Source organism: Vipera ursinii (genome assembly GCF_947247035.1).
Source record: "Vipera ursinii genome assembly, chromosome: 6".
Classification (NCBI taxonomy): domain Eukaryota; kingdom Metazoa; phylum Chordata; class Lepidosauria; order Squamata; family Viperidae; genus Vipera; species Vipera ursinii.
Genome location: NC_139515.1, coordinates 12,847,729 through 12,872,663, shown reverse-complemented (window position 1 = coordinate 12,872,663; position 24,935 = coordinate 12,847,729). Strand labels below are relative to the sequence as shown.

Sequence of the window (24,935 nt, the reverse complement as noted above, 5' to 3'; positions counted from 1 at the left end):
CCCTGATTTATTTACAAATTCAATGTTTTTTCTTGTTTAACTGCAAGGAAATCAGAAGTAACTTCTTTATAATCCACCTTTTTTGTTTGATTTTTGCATATTTGTCTTTCCTCTTTTCTTCTTTCAGTTTTCTTCTTTTTTTCTTTGTAAATATTAGTTCCTGTTTGTTACATTATAATAAAAGCTTATATTTTTTAAAAAGGAATTAGATTTTTTTTTAGAAAACTCTCTACATAGCCTGGCTTTGTCTGTGCAAAGTGGATGTCACTGAATCTATCACTCACTTTTATAAGAATTTTTACATAGGTTGCATAAATCCTCTTTTAGTTAAATTCCTGGGCCACTCAGATTAATTTTATCTTCGCTATTTATCATGTAATCTGAATGACATTGTCTTTTTAAGTGCTGTAAAATTGTGCTTTCCTCTTTGTAGAAGCCATTAAGCATTGATTACTTTGTCTTAGTTCTATTGTTATTATCAGGGTTGTTTGGTTTTTGTCTTATTGCTGATTGCCTGCTTTTGTTTTTATTGTTTTCATCATTTTATTGTCTTATTGAAATTTCCTTGCAACTGGCCAGTATTTAAAAAAAAAGAGAATGTAACATGTATTATTGCATCTATAAATTGGTGACAAGCTGTCAGAGAGGAGGGGAAATTAAGGGTGGGGGAGGAATGAGTGACTGTGCTGATAATAGCTGTAGTTTTCAAGGGATAGCAGAATAACAGAAGATTTGGAGGTCTTCTAGTCCCACCCCTTGCTCAGGCAGAAGACCCTATACCAGCTGCTACTTTACACCAGCTGCAGCATCCAACTTCACATCAGCAATTGCATATGGGGCAGTCAACAACAAGCAGACAAGGAACAGTTGGGCCTTCTCAAAGCCACCAATACTGGTAGTTACAGCACTGGTGGAGATGCTCTTTTCAGCTTGGTTTCTCTTACTTGGGATGCCGGCCTGTCTGTAAAGGCTATGGGATTGAAGGAGGACATCACTCCACTCTAAGTAAGAGCTGTGGTGGCGCAGTGGTTAGAATGCAGTAAAAGGTAAAGGTAAAGGTTCCCCTGCACATGCGTGCTAGTCGTTTCCAACTCTAGGGGCCGGCGCTCATCTCCGTTTCAAAGCCGAAGAGCCAGCGCTTGTCCGAGGACGTCTCTGTGGTCATGTACCAGGGATGGATAAATTGGGCAGGGGAGTTACTGTACACATGTTAAAAAGGGGCAGCCCTTTGATCATACAGCCACAATCACCTTCCCACTGGGGATGGCCTTCTCTTTCCCAATGAAGATTTGGATCTTGAGGTTGAACCTGACTTATCATTTCAATTTGAATTATGTCCTGCATATCCTTTTAGCGGATTGAAAAAAATAATATATTCAGCTTACTATGTTTTCTCTTTCTTACTTAGAAAGGTACTCAATTTTGTTTTTCATTGTTTTATAACAAATTAATTTTTAGAGACAATCTTTTCACATTTATTAACAGCTCAGTTCCTTCTTCTTTCCAGTTAGAGATGCATGAATTATTTTCTTAAACAAAAGGTGAATGATTCCCTGTATCATTTGAAAAGAAAAACAAATTCAAATAGCTAATCATAACTTTTTTTTTCCTGTCTCTGCATTTTTCTTCCCTGGGGAAAAAAAGGGAATAAATTAATGTGAATACTGCTTTTTATTTTTTTTAAAAAAACACCTTGGTTTGTGCAACACTTTGGATCTGATTTCCAAAAAGGGCTTTGGATTATATAAGAATGGGATTCTAGGTTTTGCCTATCATGGTACAGACATATTACCTTTGCATTCCCAGGATGCCAAACATATACACTGTTTTCGTGATATAAAAAAGAACTTTGAATTTAGAATCATAGAATCATAGGACTGGAAGGGATCTTGGAGGTCTTCTATTCCAACCCCCTGCCCAAGGTGGGATTTATTATACCATCCCAGAAAAAATAGGTTCCAATCTTTTCTTGAAAACCTCCAGCAATGGAGCACCCAGAACTCCAGGAGGCAAGCTGTTCCATTACTTAATTGCTTTATCAGGAAATTTCTCCTTACTTCTAAGTTAGATCTCTCTTTAACAAGCTTCCACTCATTACTTCTTTTACTGCTCTCTGGTGTTGATCCTCTCTTCTCTGTGTAAAAGGTAAAGGTAAAGGTTCCCCCGCACATGTGTGCTAGTCGTTTCCCACTCTAGGGGCTGGTGCTCATCTCCGTTTCAAAGCCAAAGAGCCAGCGCTTGTCCGAGGACGTGTCCGTGGTCTTGTGGCCGGCATGACTAGACGCCAAAGGTGCACGGAATGCTGTTACCTTCCCACCGTAGTGGTCCCTATTTTTCTACTTGCATTTTTACGTGCTTTCAAACTGCTAGGTTGGCAGAAGCTGGGACAAGTAACAGGCGCTCACTCTGTTACGTGGCACTCAGGATTCGACCCGCCAAACTGCCTACCTTCTGATTGACAAGCTCAGCGTCCTAACCCACTGAGCCACTGCGTCCCTGTGACAGCCCCTCAAATAATGGAACTACATCATGCTTTCCCTAATCCCTCTCTCTGATTGACTAGGTCACAGGTTATCGCGTCACGTGATGTATCGTGATGTATCGTGATGTTTTTTGCCTTTGCGGAGCCAGGGTGTGCATGGCCTGCACATGACGTATTTGGCCCACGGGCCACCAATTTGACACCCCTGGACTAGGCATACCTCCGTCCCTCAAACATTCAACATGCGATTTAGCCTTCATACCTTTTATCATCCTTGTTATTCTGCTCTGGACAGTCTCTAAGGTCCCAGCATCTTTTGACCAGAACTGTATGCAGTTTTCCAAGTGTGGCCTTACTAGTCTAGTATAAAGCACTTCTCATCGCTTCTTGTGATCTTGACATTCCTCTCTTGGCTTTTGGCAGCTGCAACACACTGCTGGGCCATACTTAAATAGTGGTCTGCTAGGACACAGGTTCCCAACCTTTTGGGCACCAGGGACCGGTTCCTTGGATAGAGGTTTTTCTGCAGACCGGAGGGTGCGTGGTTTTGTGTGCTGTCTGCATCCCATGAATGGGGCTTTGGTTGTTTGTTGGGACCGGTTGCTGGCATGCCACGGCCTGGTACTGGTCCATGGACCGGGGGTTGGGGACCCCTGCACTAGGACATTCAAATGCCTCTCATAGGTAAGCTGCTTAGAGAGGATTTGTAAAGCACTATGAAGCGGTATATAAGTCTAAGTGCTATTGCCATTGCTACTATTGTTAATTCAGATACTGCCTATTCCATGCCCGTGAGTTTGTTTTTTTCCTGCCCAAGTGCAGGACCTTACTTTTTCACCACTAAACTGCATTACAAATCTGCTGCTTAAATATTTTTACTCAGATTCCAGGTATTAATGTCAAGCGGATTAGACTGTAGTTTACTGTAGTGTATTCCCCCCACCTTTTTTTTGAAAATTGGAATCACATCATCTCTTTTTCAAACCTATGGCAGTTCCTCCTTGTTCTAGGACCAGAGACATAGTAGCGTATTTACCTTGTTAGTATGATGCTATTGTGAAATCCCTAAAGAATGGCTAAGAGTAGGCTGATCATATCTCTATATATTTCAGTGTTGAGGAAAGCATACTTCCCCCCACCCTTATGATAATACACAAGCAGATTGATTTTCTTTTACAGCTTAAAAGGCTGGTAGATTCTATAATTATCTCTTGTCACTGAAATATCAGCAGAATGGGCCTGATAACAACATCACTTATTTGGCTGCAAAGGGTGATCCAAAGACATCGGATGTATTACTCTCAAAATCAACCTATATCATCCTGCCTGCAGTGAAAATAATAAGGAAAGTTTGAAAAGCAAATGTTTCATGGCTCTTCTACTACCTGTTGAAAAGAAAGAGCAATCTCCACTTTAATTTATAGTTTGTTTGTTTGTTTGTTTATATTTCACATTTCTAAATTGCCTATCTACCTCAAAGAGGAGCAACTTGTTTCTTTAGCAGGAAAGCATTTTCAAGTAAAGTCATGGTGATCCATCGCGGGAGGTTTTCAAGAAAAGACTGGACATCCATTTTTCTGGGGATGGGTTTGGACTATAAAACCTCTAAGGTCCATTCCAGTCTTACAATTCTATATTGTTTTAAACTGTACATTTTTTTTTCATATTTCACATAGTTTTGTTGGACCGGGAGTATTCAATTAAGTAGAATTCAAAGCATTTCTTCCAGAGGAATTTTTTAAAATGTGATAGGGTGCCAAAGAATAATAATAATGATGATGATGATAATGAGATGATGATGATGATGATGATGATAATGATGATGATAACAATAATAATAATAATAATAATAATAATAATAATAATAATAATAATAATAATAATAATAATATCTTTTAACAACTGTTAAAAAACAAATGTTGTGGATAGTGTACTTGTGAGCTATGGAGATTATCAATTCCAATGAAAAGTTTGAAAAAAGAACTCTTGAAATTTCATTTTTGGGGTCATTTTTTTTTCCTTTTTTCCTTCAAGTGCATTTTTCAGGCTTTTCCTATAGGGCAAGTAGCATAAGAAGCAGACTATTTCTTTTAATCTGTCAATCTAAGTAAAAGTAAATCACTGCAATGATACATTTTCCCTTATAATTATTTTGGTTTCTTCAGTTTTCCCAAAAAATGAATCTGAAAATAATCATCAAGAAAAATTAAGGATTTTTCAGAACAATGATATGGGGAAAAGGACCCTTCACATCTGACTAACTTTTCTCAATCCTTTGAAAAGCCAGGTTTTACACACAGATTTTTGTGTCACTACTACATTGATTAATCTTATTTGATGCTTCATTCTAGGGTCAGCTTGTTCTCAGCTTGTGTGGCAAGAGAAGGACAGTGTTGGTAGCAATTCCTTGTGACTATCAGAAGCTGTAGAAGAAGCAGAATTGTACTGCTAGCCCCACATGATTCTCTTTTCCAGTTAAATCAGCTTTCTGAGCAGTACAAAATGAGCATTAAATGGTTGCTTCAAAAAGCACTGAGTTCATGTGACTTAGGGCCTCACGTAAGTCTTGTTCTGTGCTTTGAAAAGTGCCGGTAGAGCATTACACAGGATACCTCCACCTTAAGAGCCACAGATGGTAGAGCTGGCACCTGGAGTGGAGGGGGCATGTCCCCAGCAGCTTCTGCTATGGGAGCATGTTTATGGCATGATTAAGGTGTAAATCCAGTATCTGTTAGCTATATTGTACCAGTCTGGCTTTTGATACCACATTGAGGAAATCTGTAATAATAGTCTGAAAGGCAAATGGAAGTTCCCATTCCACTGAAACATCTGTATTTTTAAACAGATTACAATTTTATTCATGTATCTTCCTAATAAAAGTAGAAAAGAAGTGAGCATATATTAATAAAAAATAAATTCCTGCTTGAATTTTGCTTGTGCCATGCAAAAGCCATGTTTTGGTAGTGATATTATTCCACAGTGCTTTATACAATAAAATATTACTCTGATTCAGCTGAATTTGGCTACTGATTAAACAGCCTCTTTGGCGCATTCTTGGTGGATGCATTTTATTAAAGTAGGAACTTTGCAAGAGAATTTGCATCCTTAGTTATCTGAGTGGGGCTTCTGCAGGATAATATCCTTGACAATTATTATTAATACATTGAGAACCTGAATAATAGAAAATAACTTGATAGAATGTGCAGGACTGAAGCAATTTAATTTGATAGGAGAAGGACAATGAACATGTCTCTGAAGTTTTTAATTTACCATGCAGTTTATTGTTCAACCATAGTCCACCTAATAATAGTCTGCTTGATAAATTGCAATTAAATAAAATATGAGATGGTGATGAATAACCAAAAGAATACTATGATTTCTTCAATCAATCTTCATGGCATAAAGAAATCATCATTTTCAAAGAAACATTTCTCAACTTCGGAGCCATTTCACCTCTGTTTTCCAGAATAGAATAGAATAGAATAGAATAGAATAGAATAGAATAGAATAGAATAGAATAGAATAGAATAGAATAGAATAGAATAGAATAGAATAGAATAGAATAGAATTTCCAGTGTATAAGTTGTCAGTATACATGTAAGCAACAACATGATAAATCATGAATCATAGGTGGTACCTTGCTCAATAGTAGTAACTGTGAGAGGGATCTTGGAGTCCTAGTGGACAATCAATTAAATATGAGCCAGCAGTGTGCTGCAGCTGTCAAAAAACCCAACACAGTGCTAGGCTACATTAACAGAGGGATAGAATCAAGATCATGTGACATATTAATACCATTTTACAATGCCTTTGTAAGGCCATACTTGGAATACTGCATCCAGTTTTGGTCACCATGATATAAAAAAGATGTTGAGACTCTAGAAAGAGTACAGAGAAGAGCAACAAAGATGATTAGGGGACTGAAGGCTAAAACATATAAGGAATGGTTGCTGGAATTGGGTATGTCTAGTTTAATGAAGAGAAGGGTGAGGGGTGACATGATAGCAGTGTTCCAATATCTCAGGGGCTGCCACATAGAAGAGGAAGTCAAGCTATTCTCCAAAGCACCTGAAGGCAGGACAAGAAGCAACGGATGGAAACTGATCAAGGAGAGAAGCAACCTAGAACTAAGGAGAAACTTCCTGACAGTTAGAACAATTAACCAGTGGAACAACCTGCCTCCAGAAGCTGTGAATGCTCCAACACTGGAAGTTTTTAAGAAGAGACTGGCCAGCCATTTGTCTGAAATGGTATAGGGTTTCCTGCCTGAGCAGGCGGTTGGACTAGATGACAAGGTCCCTTCCATCTTTATTATTATTATTATTATTATTATTATTATTATTTACAGTAATAAATCATACAATCAGTAAAGTGATAGTCATAAGATACCAATAGGAGTAGGTAATAGAAAAGGTGAGAAGGATAATAATAATACAGTCCTACTACATGATTAGATCTCTTAGACATAAAACAGTGCTGTGGGAATTATGCATCTGTATCTCGTTTTGGCATGCAATGCCCTATAGCAGCTTCCTAAGGGGAGGATTTGAAGCAGTTTATGACCAGGATGTGAGAGGACAGTAGATATTTTCTTAGCACTTTTCCTGGCTCGTGCAGTATACAGGTCCACAATGGAAAGCAGGCTGGTTGCAGTTATTTTTTTCTGAGGTCCTAACTATCTGTTGAGGTCTGTACCTGTCCTGTTTGGTTGCTGTACCAAACCAAACAATTATAGAAGTATAAATGACACACTCAGTAATTCATCTGTAGAACTGTATCAGCAGCTCCTTGGGTAGTCTGAGCTTTCTGAGTTGGCACAGGAAGAACATTCTTTGTTGTGCCTTTTTAATTGTAGTTCTTATATTATGTGTCCATTTCAATTCCTGGGAGATTATAGAACCCAGAAACCTGAAGGTCTTTACTGTTGATACTGTTGTGTTGTTTAATATTGTAAGTGGTGGTAGCAGGACTTTTTTTCTCATAATAACGCTCAGAACGGAGTTCCGGCACATTTTTGGATGGAACCTTGTAGGGTAGGCAAGTCGGGTTGTATGACATGTGTGAGTTCCGGCACCTTTTTCTTTTACAAAAAAAGCACTGGGTGGTAGAATAGAAGGACTCCTCCTAAAATCTACGATCATCTCTATGGTTTTAAGAGTTGAAGTCTACAAAAAGGACCCTTTCATAGGTCCTTGGGGATTCAAAATGTTGTAAGATGTAGCGCAGTGCCATATTAACAGCATCATCTGCCCCAGTGATGGTGAACCTTTTAGAGACCGAGTGCCCAAACTGCAACCCAAACCCCACTTATGTATCATCGGGTGCTGAGTGGGCATGGCCCATTGGGTGGATGTGGCCCATTGGGTGGGTGTGGCCCATTGAGTGGACGTGGCTGCAGTGGTAATGGCAGACTGGGTGGGACAAAAAAGTTCATCAATTCCAAATTTGCAAGATTTTTTTTTCCCCGTGAGAAGTTGAAATTGATCGATTGAGTGAACCTTTTTTTTTTGCACATGGCGGCAGAGGCCTAAAGCGAAAAGGTTTTCTCAAACCCAGCTGAGGGCCTAGGACTGGGGCGATGGCCTGCGGGCCCACGGAGAGTGCTCTGCGTGCCACCTGTGGTACACGTGCCATAGGTTCGCCACCACAGATCTTCCTGATCTATTTGCACAGTAGGCAAATTGCAAGGGGTCTTAGCAGCAGATCTGTGATGATTTTCAGGTGGGCCAGCACTAGCCTTTCAAAGGTTTTCATAATTACAGATGTCAGAGCAACCCATCTGTAGTCATTCAGCTCCTTGATGGAGGGTTTCTTGTGCATTGTTATCACAGTAGAGCCTTTGAAGTGAGAAGGGACATAACACATCGGCAGTGATTTATCTAAGATGGATAATGATAGATAATAAAAATAAAAAATAAAGAAATAATAAAATAAAATAAAAAAGATGACGGGCTTGCCTTGTTTCCAGCTGTGTGTCAATGCTGCTAACATCGGATGTCCTTGCTTTGACAACAGATGGAAATGCAGCCATTTTCTTCTATTGCTTCTAGAGTTAGTTGATGCTGGGAGAGGGAATGTGGATGAGAGTCCAGCTAGTCATAACAATAATAACTCAACCAGAGTTGATAGAGATTTGGCGGGCTGGAGAGCTGGGGAGAAAGCCCGCACTTCAAGCTAATTGGGGAATGTGATTTATGACTGTTTATTGGAGGAGGGAATTGTGCTTTGTTATTTTGTATCCAGGGGAGGGGAATTTAGTTTTTGGTTTCATCTATGTAGTGCTGATACCTTGTTTCTCGAATGAAAGATTCTTTAAGGTAAACAATGCCTCAAAGTTCTTTTGAAGAGTTTCATCTGGCGGAACCATGACACTGTGATCTTCCAAACCCTAAAAACTAAATGGGAAATTGGTAGCTATGGCGTTTTAGTATTTTGTCTTGCTTTTCTTTGATCATCAGCTTGCTGTAGATACCTTAATAAGTTACTGCCTGGGGCTTATTTACCTTTTGAAGGGGACAAAGAGGTATTTAGAGAACAGCTCTACAATGCAGCTGATTAGACTTGTATATTATTCTCTTTGGGGACGCAACACAAGCTGTAGTTCTGTTTCGCACTGTTTTTCTGAAATGGGAGAACATCATCCAGCTGACTCTTCAGGCTGGGTTACCATATGAGGGTGAAAACGTCTATTCTCAAGTTAATTCATGATCAGATCTACAGTACTGTTAAAATAAATTCTAGACACAAATGTGAAATGACTATTTACATGATAGCATTTTAACCACATTTAACCTTAAACATTGTGGGTTTAAGGAGGAGATCTGTTTTAGTCTACAGCAGAGGTCCCCAACTTTTTAAGCACCAGGGACTGGTTCTGTGGAGAGAGGTTTTTCTGCGGACCAGAGGGGCGTTGTTTCATGTACTGCCCGCATCCCGTGGATGGGGCTTTGCTTGTTTGTGTGGACCGGTTTCTGGTATGCTGCGGCCCGATACTGGTCCATGGACTGGGGGTTGGGGACCCCTGGTCTACAGTATCCCAAATTGGGAGGCGCATGGTAACACCTTATCTGATTAACCAATTGTATTAAAATGCACTTCTGCCAACCTAGCAGTTCGAAAGCACGTAAAAATGCAAGTAGAAAAATAGGGACCACTACGGTGGGAAGGTAACAGCGTTCCGTGTGCCTTTGGCGTCTAGTCATGCCGGCCACATGACCACGGAGACGTCCTCGGACAAGCGCTGGCTCTTCGGCTTTAAAACGGAGATGAGCACCGGCCCCTAGAGTCAGAAACGACTAGCATGCATGTGCGGGGGAACCTTTACCTTTACCTTTATTAAAATGCATGAGAAATTGTATTAAAAGGATTAATAGCTTATGCCTTTTAGTTCAATTTATTGGTCAGAAAGGTGCTATCAGAATCCTCCTGATTTTGGAATTCCAATTAATAAGTCAATTGTATTTAACTACTTTTCTTGTTTCTGTTCTTATGGTAACAGAAATAAATACTTCAGAGAAAATTAAAGTGCTAATTATAGCTAAAGAGGTCATTTATACGAGGTTAAATGGTTTAATTGGAATTTATTTGAAGGTTACACAAGAGTACAAAGAGATGTTAAAGGGTTAACACATAAGAGATTACATTGTAGTCAGTGTTCTGTTAAAGTTTCAATTAATTTTTCCCATGGGTTTTTCACATTCTAATTTTCAACTAAATGAGACATCTGTTTCAGAAAAGGAAAATTTGCTATGGTTGTCATAGCAACTATCATTCTGTAGGAAAATTATTCCAAGAGTTATTTCACAACAGAAAGGCAGAAAATCAGTACATAAAGCAGCATCCAAGAGTGAGTAGAAATTCAATCTTTTTGTATTTGACCTGTAAAAGTTGTTCATACATTTTTAACATAAGGTTAATTATACTGTAAACAAATTCTGTTGCAATACATTTTTTCTCCCCGGAACCTTCCACAGAGCAAGCATTCTCCGTGGTAAGCATTAATATGGAAGGTGGAATCCTGAGATGCATTGGTTCCTTTTGGGAAAGATAACTTATGAGATTTCATGGCTTTTATGCTTTGTCATTAATACATTTATTTCATAGGTGAAACAATTCAGGGGAGTTTAGTATATTAGTATATCTTTCTAAAAGTGCTTATTTTTTCTCAGATTTCTTTGATTTGCTGAAATCTTAGTTCTTAATTAATTGAATGGATCATAAATAGCACTTTTTAAAAAAATCGCCCCAAAGAAATATTAAATGTTCTTGATATAATTCTGTAAATACAAAGCAAAGATGTTTTTCAGTGAAGAGTCAAAAGAATTTTCAACTTGTTGGTGTCAAACACAATAGAAATGAGCAGAAGCTTTGAAAATGTCAAGAAAAAAAAATCAAATCTTTTCTAGGCTTCTTTTTTTCTCTGCCAGATTTCTGGCACTCTCAAGTTTGTTAGAAGAGAAACAGCAGAATTGCAAATGTGCAAGTTTTAGTGCGGTGCTTGTTAGAAAAAAAAAGTTCAGGATGCATAGTCTGGCAGATCTTAACTCCAGATTTTGAAGCTATAAAGAACAAGAAGGAAAGGAGAATTTCCCTTTTAATTAAGTAGATGTCTTTTTTCCCACAAAGGAAAATGCATATTCCAAGAATAGAAAAAAAACTTTATGAATTTTAGGACTAAGGTTAGCAATGGAGTTATGTATGTATTTCTTCAATTCCTTAGGAGCTTTTTATTTACAGCTTTTTATTTTCAGTGCCATGGAAATATTACTGAATAACATTTCCCCTTTTTTTAAAAAAAAATCAATTGTTGACCCAATAAAAAGGGCATGTATTTTTAAAGTACAATATGGGATCCGATATACTATCTTGTATTTTTGGAAACAGATGAACATGTCCGTTCCGTTTAAAAGATCAGTTTAGCTCAAATACATGACAATATGCTTTTAAATAGAAGTTTCAGGGAAGATCTATGTATAGTGTAGGTTCTGATAAAAAGACTCAAAGAATATTTGCTTCAGAATCAGTAGAAGACCCATTTGTACACTGCAAATGGTTTGAATAACATTAATATCAACATATGAGAGCCAGTCTGATGTAGTGGGTAAGGTATAAGGCTAGAGATAGGTATCAGGTAACTGAGAGACTGGGAGTTCTAGCTCTGCCTTAGGCACAAAGCCAACTGGGTGATCCTGAGCCAGTCACTTCCCTCAAACTCAAGAAAGAGGCAATGGCAAACCACTTCTGAAAACCCTCACCAAGAAAACTGCAGGGATAGGGACAGGCAGTTCTAACTAGCAATTTTATCTGTTAGTATCCAATGTAAATTAGATTCCATTTTATGTGAGGCTACCCTTGCCGTTTAGAAGCTTCAACTATTTCTAAATTCAAATATGAAAATTCTGGCTGATTTTTATAAGTGGAGTGACGGGTCATTAGCTCTAAAATTCATTACCAAGCCAGTCTGAGATACTGTGTTTATGTGTAAAAGTGTAATAGGTATGGACCTAAACATTTGGAAGAGTGCCTCCATAATTACAACATAGAACATAGAAGGAGGTCTGTTAAACCAACCTCCTTCCCATGGCAGGAAATACTATACCATTCTGGACAATTGGCCTTACAGTCTCTTCTTGAAAATCTCCAGTGATGGAACGCCCACAATTTCTGGAAGCAAGCTGTTCCACTGATTAATTATTCTTACTGTCAGAAAATTTGTTCTTTGTTCTAGTTGGATCTCTCTTTACTGATCTTTCACCCATTACTTCCTGTCTTAAGGTCTATGGCAGTAGTTTGACTTTGTTCAGTTACTTATGACTGCGTTGTGTTCAATTCCAGTACGACATGGTCATTCTCTCCCAAGGTTCCTGCAGCTTCCACTCCCTCTAGGATTTCATTTCTGTTAGGAAGAATTAAATCCAGTATAGATGATCTTCCAGTTCCCTCCCCTTATGTTTTGGATGACAAAGTTGTCAGTCAGTTTCATCTGGAATTGTTTGTTTTCCCACTTGGTGCAGAGTTTGTGTCCCAGTTAATTCAAGGTAGTTAAAGTCCCCATTACTACTGTTGCATGTTTCCTTCTTAACTTAGCTAACTGATTAGCAAAGAGTTAAATCTATTTCCTATGTTTGGTTGGGGGGGCCTGTAGCATGCCCCTATGACAATGTCATTCTTTTTTTCCTTTCATATTAACCCATAAGCATTCAAGGAGGCTTTCACCCTTAGTTTTATGCATTTCTATAGAGACGTGGTGTGGCTCAGTGGGTTAGGATGCTGAGCTTGTCGATCAGAAGGTCGGCAGTTTGGTGGGTCGAATCCCGAGTGCCGCGTAGCAGAGTGAGTGCCTGTTACTCGTCCCAGATTCTGCCAACCTAGCAGTTCGAAAGCACATAAAAATGCAAGTAGAAAAATAGGGACCACTGCGGTGGGAAGGTAACAGCGTTCCGTGCGCCTTTGGCGTCTAGTCATGCCGGCCACATGACCACGGAGACATCCTCGGACAAGGGCTGGCTCTTCGGCTTTGAAACGGAGATGAGCACCTTTACCTTATAGAGGCGTAATGATTTCTTACATAAAATGCCATTCTTTTGTTAAGTCTGTGTCATTTGAACAGTTTATATCCTTCCAGGAGCACATTCCAGTCATGAGTTTCATCTCACCAAGTTTGATAACGGCAACTCTATCATACCTACCCTCATGTACTAGAACTTCAAGTACACCCTGTTTGTTCCTGAGACTTCGAGCATTTGAGTCCTTTGTGGCTGATTTTGCATTTGCTGCCTACATCTCATTTTTCCCTTCCTGCCTATTACTCTCTACTTCATTGTTTGATTGGTTGTTGTTTGATTGGTTGTCTTGAGGTTTATACTTGGGATGATATCCTAAAACCTAAAGATTGGTCACCCTCCCCCTTCAATTTTAGTTAAAAGCTTTTATGTGATTTTTAAACCCAATTTTAATCAGCCATCTGAAGTATCAATCATCAGACAAACCCTTTCTTCATGTCCTTTCCATGAGCAGTTCATGTAATCTCTATAATGGCCATCTGATTTTAGGAGGCTGGCTTCACTGCAAAGTATTGAAATATTCAAGTGGCCGCAGGCATTTTCATATTTGAAAGATGCATTTTTTACATTTTACACCTGTGTTTTCCCATATGAGAAAACGTCAGAACTTTTAGAACTCTTTAGTTTGGAGGGGGAAAAAAGCCAATTGGTAGTAAATATTATTAATACATATAGAGCCCTCCATAGCCTGGATAAAGTGGACAGGGAGAATTTTTTCCCCCTTTCTCTGGATTATAACACCAGGGTGAAGCTGCTTGGAAAGAGGGAAAGCAGAGAGATAGGAATCACTTCTTCTCCCAAGGCAAAATTAAAGTGGAATGAACTCTTTCTAAATGGACATGAGTAACCTCACTTCTGAGGATTAAAGTAAAGGTAAAGGTTCCCCCGCACATGCGTGCTAGTCGTTTCCGACTCTAGGGGCCGGTGCTCATCTCCGTTTCAAAGCCGAAGAGCCAGTACTTGTCCAAGGACATCTCCGTGGTCATGTGGCCAGCATGACTAGATGCCAAAGGCACACAGAACGCTGTTACCTTCCCACCGTAGTGGTCCCTATTTTTCTACTTGCATTTTTACGTGCTTTCGAACTGCTAGGTTGGCAGAAGCTGGGACGAGTAACAGGCGCTCACTCTGCTACGCGGCACTTGGGATTCGACCTGCCAAACTGCTGACCTTCTGATCAACAAGCTCAGCGTCCTAACCCACTGAGGATTACTCATATCCTAATTACCTTAAAATTGCACTACTGCAATGTGCTGTCCATAGGGCTGCCCTAAGACCACCCAGAAGCTACTGCCAGTCCAAAAATGTAGCGGCAGGGACTGTGACAGAGGCACCTCAATACTGCTCCATGAGTTTTACTAGTTGCCAGTTGGCTTGCAGACGCAACTGAAGGTGCTGGCTGTCACCTAGAAGAGGGCTTTTCAACCTTTTTACCGATTGTACCACTTTTAGGATATGGCAATATTCGAGTAGCACCTAGCAAGGTGTCAAAAACCTGATGACCAAAAAAAAAAAGGAAAAAAGTGATAAAAGTACAGGTAGTCCTCGACTTAACAACAATTCGCTTAGTGACTGTTTAAAGTTACAATGGCACTGAAGTGACTTATGACCATTTTTCACACTTATGACCGTTGCAGCATCCCCAGGGTCATGTGATTTATATTTGGATGCTTGGCAACTGATTCATATTTATGATGGTCACAGTGTCCCGGGATCATGTGATTGTCTTTTGCAACCTTTTGACAAGTAAAGTCAATGGCAGGGCTGCTGGTGGCCAAGTGCTAAGGCGGGACTTCCTTCAGACCTTCCCTTTCATTCCAATTTTCCTCCTTCTTCTCTTCCTGTTTCCCTCCCTCCTTCCCTGCCTCCCTCTTTCTCATTCCCATCTCCTTCCTTTTGAAGGAACAATTTGAACCCCCTCCCCCCATATTTTCCCTCTTTCATATATTTACCAAACAAGGAAAAGCCTCCAGAGACAGAAAAGACAAGCCGCTGAGGGAACTAGCTTAAAAAGGTGCATTCCCCTTTAAGAATTAGCTACTGGCTAGAAAGGAAAGTTAAGGAGCCGCACTTAAGGAAAAAAAATGTAGGCCTCCCCAAATGGCTCCATTCCTAAGTAATGAGTAAATGTCAAAAAAGTCCTACTAGAACAGCTGAACTTTATATGAGCTTGATCAGAGTCACTTTAATTGATGGCAGGGGAAACTGTTTACTATTTAACATCAGATTGAATGTGATTGGTTAACTCTGAGCATAGCCACATCCCTACTTATGAGAGGGTGTGCACAGGTATGCAACCATTGTATATATATTTTTATTATTGTTCCCCCCTAAAAGATTTCAGTTTGCTTTACAATTGAATTGTACAGTTTGCATGTGGAAAAAATGAAGTGAACTTTATAATTTTAATAATATTTTTATAGTCATTGTAAATATGACCTATTTTACATGACCTAAAACATGATCTGTTCACCACACAATTTTAGTTCTCCTAAAGCTAAACAAAGAGAACCCAATGAAACAAATGTGTAAAAAACATTATAATGTACTACTGCATTTGAGGAAAAGCATCCAAAGCTACTTATTTGTGTATGGCAAAAATAAACTTTTTGTGACTTTGCTTTCGTTAACTGGTGTGTTCCCTTTGGGCAGCAATAACTGGAACTAAATATTCTGATAACCACCGATCAGTCCTACACATCAGTTTGACAAAATTTTAGCACCCCTTCTGGTCACTGGCTCACCCTCTCGCCTGCATCAGCTCGCCTTTCCTGTCCTGGTTTGTCTGGTGCCCCCTCTGATCACTGACTCGCCCACTCATCTGCTTTGCTCTCTGTCCGCCCCCTCTCTCTTGCCTCGGTTGTTCCTCATGCAGTCCCACCAGCAGAGACCACGTGTTGGGTTGGTTGCAGGATGGGCCAGTAAGGCCTTCTTCCTTTCTCTCCTGTCTCCTTCGTTACACAGTCTCTCCTCCCCTTCCTTCCTGACCCTGTGTTGTATTTACCCATCTCTCTCTCCTCTCCTCTCCTCTTTCGCTGCTTATTTTGCCTCCTTCTCCACTTGCCTCCGCTGTCTGCTCTTTCTCCTCTGCAGTTCTATCCCACTTGTGAGTGGGATAGTTCTCCTCAGCTGGAAAGTCACTTTGTTGTTGTTAGCTGCGAAGTTGTGTCTGACCCATCGCGACCCTGTGGACAACGTTCCTCCAGGCTTTCCTGTCCTCTACCATTTTCTGGAGTCCATTTAAGCTCACGCCTACTGCTTCAGTGACTCCATCCAGCCACCTCATTCTCCATCGTCCCCTTCTTCTCTTGCCCTCAATCTTTCCCAGCATTAGGCTCTTCTCCAGTGAGTCCTTCCTTCTCATTAGGTGGCCAAAGTATTTGAGTTTTAGCTTTAGGATCTGGCCTTCTAAAGAGCAGTCAGGGTTGATCTCCTCTAGGACTGACCAGTTTGATCGCCTTGCAGTCCAAGGGACTCGCAGGAGTCTTCTCCAGCACCATAGGAAAGTCACTAGGGCCCTTGATAAATCCTGAGGTGTCTGATTGTACTCTTAGAATGAAAGTGGTCTTCTCATGATCGTCTGGATGCATTGGAATCTGGTGGTATATGCTTCTCAGATCCAACACACTAAACCACTTTGCCCCTGATAGGAAATCCATTGCATCCTCGATCTGTGGGGTAATATAATGATCTGGGATGGTCCTCCAGTTAAGAATGCAGTAATCTATACACATCCTCAGGGATCCATTCTTCTTCCAGACCACCACTATTGGAGAGGTGTAGGGGTTCCGAGAATCTCTGATAATTGCCGTTTATTTTAAATGTTCTCTGAGGTCAATCAAGTCACCTAAAAGAATCCGCTGAGACCTCTCTCTGGAGGGTTTTTCTTCCTGCAATAGAATGAGATGCTGAGCACTCTTGGCACATCCCACATTGGACTTTTATTTTGAAAATAAAAGTTGCCATCTCAACAATTGGCCTCTAGCCCTCTCTCCCATTCCAAGGTGAGTGGGAATCCCTCAGGTAAAACTGCTCTATTAGGATCTCACCCTTGGCTCCCTCTCTTGAACTTGATGGCACAAATGGGAATGACCGGACTTGCTTGCCCCAACAGCATCCAGTCTTTCAACCTCATGTGCCCATTTGTAAAGTTTTGGACTCCAGCTGTGAACCTCTCCTGAATCTGCTGCAATACCTTTGTGTGGGGGACTCCAAGGGTCACTTCCACCCCAATACCTCTCCTCTTGGGATCATGAAGTAGGACCTAAGCTGTTTCCAATTCAACCTGACAGATGCTTGCAAACACACCACCTCCCCTGGCTGTAACACCCTCTTCACTCAGCCCAACTTCCCCACCCCTTCTTCAGGGGCCTGTTGTTCTCTCACTAGGCACTGGTAGATTGCCTGCAGCACCTGGATCAACTTGCCTCCAATGTCTCTTTTGCCTGGGTCATTCCTCATGCAGTCCCACCATCAGAGATCACACGGTGGGATGGTTGCAGGATGGCCCGTAAGCCCTTCTTCCTTTCTTTCCTCTTCTCCTCATTTGTTATGCAGTCTCTCCTCCCATTCCTTCTTGGCCCCGTGTTCTCCCACCTCTTTCTCCCTCCTCTCCTCTTTCTATGCTTACTTTGTCTCCTTCTCGGCTTGCCTTTGCTGTCCCCTTTTTCCTCTTCTGGGGTTCCCCCGCTTGCTTTTCTCTCTGTCGCCATCTCTCTTCTTTCTCTTCCTCTGTCCTCCTTTGCTCTCCCCAATTTCCCACCAAACCTCCCCCTTTTATCCTGCTTCTTCCACCTCAATTCTGGGATATTCCTGTTCTGTTCCAGCCTACGACCAGCCCTGTTGGAATGTCAGGGACAACCCCTTTTTTATATTCAATAGGCTGGAATTAAGCCAACCAAATTTATTTGCAAAAACTAAACGAAACAGTTCAAAACAGAGTTAAACAAATACAGACCGAGATTATATCAGAAGCTCTTCAAACGGTTGCCTTCAGCAACCAGCACCTCCCACACATTCCCCTTTTAAACAGCAGTCTCAAGGCGTGGCTTCTCTTTGCCTTCTCCCGAGGTGCCTCATTGCTTTTCTTTGTTCACTTCTGCTAGTCTGCCTCCTGCTTCGAGCGTCCCTGAACAGAGCCAGCTGTGGATCATCTTCTTCCAATCTTTCAGGCTCACACAGCTGGGTCTGAGGAGGAACAAGATGGGAGGGGCCTGGCTGAGAGCTCTGTGGAGCATCAGAACTTTCCTCTGCAACCAAAGGCTCTCCAAACCCCTTCTCCTCCTCCTCTTCAGAATTGTCCAACTCAGCTGCTGAAACCACAGGCTGACACTGAATCACAACTATTCCCTCTGCCCAGTGGTCATCCTAGTTTGCGTCACCTGGCTGCTACCTCTCAGGTGCCCACATCCAGTCACTGGCTGAGCGCCACTGACCCAGGATACCTGCAGCTGCCCACCACCCAGCTGATCAGTGCTGATCAGCTGCATGCCACAGCCTCCACCAATCTTGGACCCAGCTGGTTGTTGCCCAAGTGATCAGCTCTGGCAAATGCTGCTGATGGCTGGGGCTCTAATGGAGCTCCAGCGAATGCCGCCCCTCCAACACAAACATAACACTTTTCACTCAAAACCTCCTTTTTGCCCTCATCAATCCATATCTGGGTGCACTTTCACAAACTGAAGATGGGAAGCAATCTTATTTTTTTGGAGAATGGCTTTCTCCTTGCATGCATATCATTGTTGTCCAGTGTTCTCCTGATGATGGTCTTGTGAGCTCTGACATTTGCCAATGCAAGAGAGACCATTAGTTTTTTTTAGATATTTCTCTGGACTTGTTTGCGATCTGGAGTATCATATGCCTAGTTTTTGGTTGGTCAACCATTTCTGAGGAGGATAACAATGGTGTTGAATTGCCTTCATTTGTACACAATTTGTATAATGGACTGGTGGAGTCCAAACTCTTTGGAAGTAGTTTTGTAACCTTTTTCCAGTCTGATATGTGTCAACAACTGATCTTCAGAGGTCCTCAGAAATCTCTTTTGTTTGAGCTATAATATACTTCCACATATCTGTGCTGTGAAGATCAGATTTTGCTATGGCGCACAGATAGTTTAGCAACAATTGGGACTGCAACTTGGTCGTTAAGCAAAATGGCCATTAAGTGAAACTGACTACACTTACGCTTCTGCTTTCCTTTGCTTTACAGTCCTGCAAAGGTTGTAAATGAGAAGACGACTTCAAAGTTTCTTTTCCATAAGGGTGAGCAGTCACTAATCAAGGCAGTCAATAAATGAGGACCACTGGTACTCAGAAGTCTGCTATTTAAATATGGCAGAAGCTGCCACACTATCCTCAGATTATGATTACATTGATTGAAACGCCTGCTTCTAGTTTCCCCTTCAGGTGAATGGATAATTCACTTGAGTAATAGCTGATAACTCTAGAGCCGGCATGTCAAACTCACGACGTCATGTGACATTGCGCGACATATTGTGACTTTGTGGGCGCAGTTTTAGTATGATGTATCCAGCCTGCGGGCCGGCAGTTTGACATGCCTGCTCTTGAGGTTCACATCCTTTTGCTGCATGCAAATATGTAGCTTTTTAAATCTGGCTTTTAAATGGCTGTAAAGTTTCAAAGGAGTTTTTAAAAAGGTTTAAAGTTTAAAGATTTCTGAGCTGTGTTTAAAATTATTTGAAGCAACATTGCTATGACTCCGAATTTCATAAGCACGGCAAATCAGTTTATACAGAGGGATTTTAAAATCCTAAACTATAAAGCAAATCACGGAAGAGATAAGAGGTCCAAAGACAAAAGATGTGTGTCATGTAACAATGGCAGAACCTGCCAACTCGCCTGCCTTTGCTAAAAGCACATCTTAATTGGAACATTTTGTAGGTAACAGTGTTTTCTATCTGTTCCATGGCTCTAATTTAAGAAAAATTATAGAATAGAAATCCACGTAGATACACATTGTCTTAAGCTTGGGCTTTGTCCTGTTCCAGGGATCCTCTGTTATCTCTTATCCATTCCTCCCCAGCTTTATAGGGAAGCTGTTTCTCTGAGCCCTTTTTAGTCAGAAAAATACCTTGATAAAAGCAAGCCACCTGCTCTTAACGATCCCCAAGGAAGCTGACTGCAGAATTATGTTTTAAGGGCCATTTACCTAAGTAGCTGCTTTGAGTCACATGTGCTTTTCTGTATGGAACGGTGGCTTGCACACAACAAGACGCATGTTGAGTATCTGCAAATAATATATATATTCTATATTTAAATCCTCTCTTTCAGTTGACAACTCTTGATCCCATTGCTTGGAAGGTGATACCGTGTACCAGGGTATAATTTTAAAAAGTTAAACTGGGCCTGAAATGGCGTAGTCAAATCTCTGTCTGTTTTTTAACCGTTGTGTGTGAGAGATGCAGAAAAAGCAGGCCCAATGACAATCACACAGTCACAGCCATCATCTTGACTTTTTAAAAATTATATCTTGAGGGCATCCCTATTTTGAACTACAGATCAGGAGGCCATCAGCTTACAAGCTTGATGCAGACAGCGATTACAGCCAAGTCTAGAAATCCCTTTTGTGGACTGTTGGAAGAAAGGTTAATAATAATAATAATAATAATAATAATAATAATAATAATAATAATAATAATAATAATAAGAAGAAGAAGAAGAAGAAGAAGAAGAAGAAGAAGAAGAAGAAGGGAGGTACCTTGGAGGTCATCTAGTCCAACCCTATACCATTTCGGACAAATGGCTGTCCAGTCTCTTCTTAAAAACTTCCAATGTTGGAGCATTCACCGCTTCTGGAGGCAGGTTGTTCCACTGGTTAATTTTTCTAACTGTCAGGAAGTTTCTCCTTAGTTCTAGGTTGCTTCTCTCCTTGGTCAGTTTCCATCCGTTGCTTCTTGTCCTTCCCTCAGGGGCTTTGGAAAATAGCTTGACTCCCTCTTCTTTGTGGCCGCCCCTGAGATACTGGAACACTGCTATCATGTCCCCCCTCGTCCTTCCCTTCATTAAGATGGTGCCAACATATTTACTTGAAGGACACGGGTTAGGAAGGAGAGGGAAAAAATCCCTGAAAATATATGGAGTATTACCTTAATATAAATTATGATAAAGATTAATGAGTCAACAGAGGTATTTGCAAAGAGAAGCAGAGATGGTCAAACCGATTCTTTTATCCAAAGAAGAGAATGCATTTAACTTTGCTTCTGATTTGAAATTGTTTGCAGATTTTGTGCTTGCAATGAAAAAGAACAATGAAATCTTGATTTTGTTTTGGTTAATTAGATAGGTTTATTGTTACAGAAATGTTTTGCGCACACTGTTGTGCAAAAGCAAAACATTGTGATTGCAATGTTGTTATCTTCTACTGTGCTAAAGTGAGTCAGAAGTTGGTGTCCTTTTCTTTTCCCTCTTTACACTATCTTTTTTTCCTTTTTCCTCCCCCTTCTCGTTTTCTATTACTTTTTTGAATTTCTCTTTGTAATTTTATATTTTGACAAACTAATACAACTATTATTATATATAAAAAAGGAAAGACAGACATGCATATCATGCTCTCCATTCCCCTAAAACTATTTTGGAATTGAAGAGGGGGATATTATTTTTTCCCCACTGATAAATTAACTATATTAATTGCACCAGTATTAACTGCCTGTGTAGAAATGCCCACTGACTTTCTGTCCACAGTAAAAAAAAGATGATTTAATTTGTGGATTAGAAGCATGTACATCTGATCTCCGTAAGCATCTCATTTTGATAGTAGATGAGGTAAGTTTGGACATGGTGGGGAGCACAGCTACAGGGAAATAAATAAATCAAGAGAAAGACCCTTGAAAGAGGATCTTTGAAAAAGAGGAAAGGACAATTCTTAAAGATTTCTACATTCTACTGCCTCAGTAAATTCGTGTGCTAGATGACACTGATTCTCTCTGGAAAAATAGTTTGCATTCAGAATAGATCTTGGTGTGCATATTTTTACATCTATTTAAGTTTGTGTGTAATCTTCATAGAATTTCAAAGGTACACATTTAAGAATCAGAAAAAGAGCAGACAACATAATTTTCTGAAAATGCTATTAATGCATCAGTACTATGGAAACAGTCATTACAGCTTTGAGGGCAGTTTCTTTGGATTTTGTCAAGCAATGTACAAGGAATAGTTCAGAAGAATTTCAAAGAATTATCTTTTTTTCTATGCAGAAAAGGAGTAGTTTCAGACTACCCCAAAGAGGCATCTCTGAAGAATGAGTAGCTGATATTTAACAGTCTTTAAGCTGCACTTATTATAAAGCTTATAAAATCATACCAGCCTTTTATTCTTTCCTTATGGGGCAGAGCAAAAGTAGCAGGCAGTTAGCTAGATATGAAAACCAACACTTTCAATTTTTGATACAGTTTTTATTATTAACATTCCGGCTACCATCAAAATAGCAGCTGCAGAACAAAAGAATGTGCAAAATGAGAGTAATAGATCTCATAGCAGATGCCAGGAGAATGTGGCACGTATTAATTTACCAAAACTACTAAATATACATTTAAAATTTTGTAGTATACAGAAGAGGTCCCCAACCTTTTGGGCACCAGGGACCGGTTCTGTGGAGAGATGTTTTTCCGTGGACTGGAAGGGGTATGGTTTTGTATACTGCCTGCATCCTGAGGATGGAGCTTTGCTGGTTTGTGCAGCCCAGTTTCTGGCATGCTGTGACCCAGTACTGGTCCATGGACCAGGTGTTGGGGACCCCTGGTCTAGAGGTTAAAAAGAATCATCCCAACAGTTTTCCTGGATCTGATATGATCCAACAACTTGGTCCATTCCAACAAGGTTAGGAATGTGTCTGTTCCCAGCCTGCAACACGATTTATACTTAAACAGCACTTTGTTACTTAGCAGTGCATTTCACACCTGGGGGTGAGGGGAACTGACATGAAACGTCTACCTGCCCTCTGCTCAAGATCCCATCTGCCAACCAGAGCAGGTGGCATCTTTTTTGTGGTATGGTCTTCTGCGGATCCTAACTCACTGCAAATGTTGTCAGAAGTTCTTCCCTGAGATGATTTAGCTTATTAAAGTCCAGTGGAACAATCTATATGCCAGGCAATCTGTGCAGTACATGAAACATAATATAAGTGAAAGTATCTACTTTTAATAGGTCAGTTTGCTAAAGAATACTGGAACAACTGGTTAATTGAAAGTAGACGTCTAAAGGACGGACACCTTTGTATGTAATTTATTGCATATTTTGGTTTTTAATATTTCTTTCTGAAAAGCAGAGGTAATTATGGGATTCTTTTATATTGTTAGTACTTGTTTCTTTATGAGAATTGCTGCTAAATAATCACTACATAATAGACCAGGGGTCTTCAAACTTGGCTCTTTTATGACTTGTGGACTTCAACTCCCAGAATTCCTCAGCCAGGCCAAGTCTGAAGACCCCTGTAGTAGACAAAGTCATTATAATTAAAAGCAAGTTGTACAGAGCAGAGATGCTAGTCTCTTGGTGAGCTACATGTGGAAATAGCAGAGGTTCAAAACATGCCATTGAACTGTCAGCCCCTTTTTTATGTGTGTCAATGCTAAAAGGGGCTGGGCTGCTTTGGGTCGCTGGGATTTTGTTGAATTGGAAGGTAATTATTATGTAGTTGATATAGTCCATTACTACATGAATCCATTCCAAACTTAACATCATGTTATTACAACTGACTTTTGGTGTTTTCCAAATAACTTTATCCTGTGAAAAACATATTTTCCTAGTTTGTTAAAAAAATAAGGAAAAAAATAAGGAGATGGGCATGTAAACAGCTCTACAAGACCAAAAGAAAAAAAATAATACCTGTTGTATTAAGTGCCTGCATTGATTCTCCTATGTGTTTCAGATTAGGCCCTTATCATGTACAAATGCTTCATTCAAGGATGCAAGACTTTTCACAGGACTTTTGCATGATGGAACTTACTTTAATAAAAAGATTATCCAAACACAATAGGAGAATAAATGCAGACATCCCAAAGAAGGCATTTTACAGTATTTTAGAGGTCCTTTACACTGGATCAAACGTGATAAAATTAGTAAAAGCGTAATATCCATTGCTTATTAATGAATATTCTTTGAAAGTAGATTTGGTAATGTTTTCAGATTACATGGGTGTCCATGTATTATAAATTAGCTCAAAATTGCAGTGGCACATGCATGCTTCTGTAACATTTCATTTGACCCATTAGACACATTGCCTATGTGGATTCAGGGCCTCCTCTCGTACTGGAGCTTAGCTGGCTAACCACAGTATGTGTGAAGCATTGAAGACTTATCTTCCCCTTTCTTTGGCAGGCAACCTTGGTTTTATGGCTGGGGCTTTAATCTTCCACGAGGTCAAGCGCTCTTAGAGAAATGGAACCTAATTCCAGATGGAATAGATATTCTTATTACACACGGACCACCTCTTGGTAAGAAAACCCTGATTTCAGATCAGTTTATATGTCTCTGCTGTATTCCTGGGGACAGATAACAATTTTGAGTCTTTGCCTTTTCCATGAAGCTCTTGAGATGTAAACTGGTGTGATTCTGGGGTGCTTTGTGCTGAAATAGTAATCGATCCCTGCTTATTGCCCTAACATTAGTAAAGCCACTTGATAGAATTAGCCTCTATTAATCACTGAGAATAAAATCATTCAAAGTTAAAGCTAAGTTAAATTTGCTTTGCAAATATTTAAAATGCTTCTCATTGCAAGCAAACACCATGCCTCCCAACTCAAAGTTTCTACAAGTTAATAATCATATTTCTGTGATCAGGGTACCATTAGACACTACTGAGGGCATTCATAGCTAATAGTGAAACAAAATCAAGATGGCGGCCACAATTTGGGTTTAAGCTTTGACCCTTTTACA

At 40.2% G+C, this 24,935-nt stretch overlaps 1 protein-coding gene across 1 annotated transcript in view; it reads left to right on the top strand.

The window, feature by feature from the left end:
- MPPED1 (metallophosphoesterase domain containing 1) overlaps positions 1 to 24,935 on the top strand; it is a gene marked incomplete at both ends in the record, with an annotated part of 75,092 nt that overhangs the window by 39,679 nt on the left and 10,478 nt on the right. The window contains one exon of the mRNA XM_083366354.1: positions 24,378 to 24,493. Coding sequence (XP_083222480.1) covers positions 24,378 to 24,493 — 116 coding nt within the window. The remainder of the gene's footprint in view (positions 1 to 24,377; positions 24,494 to 24,935) is intronic.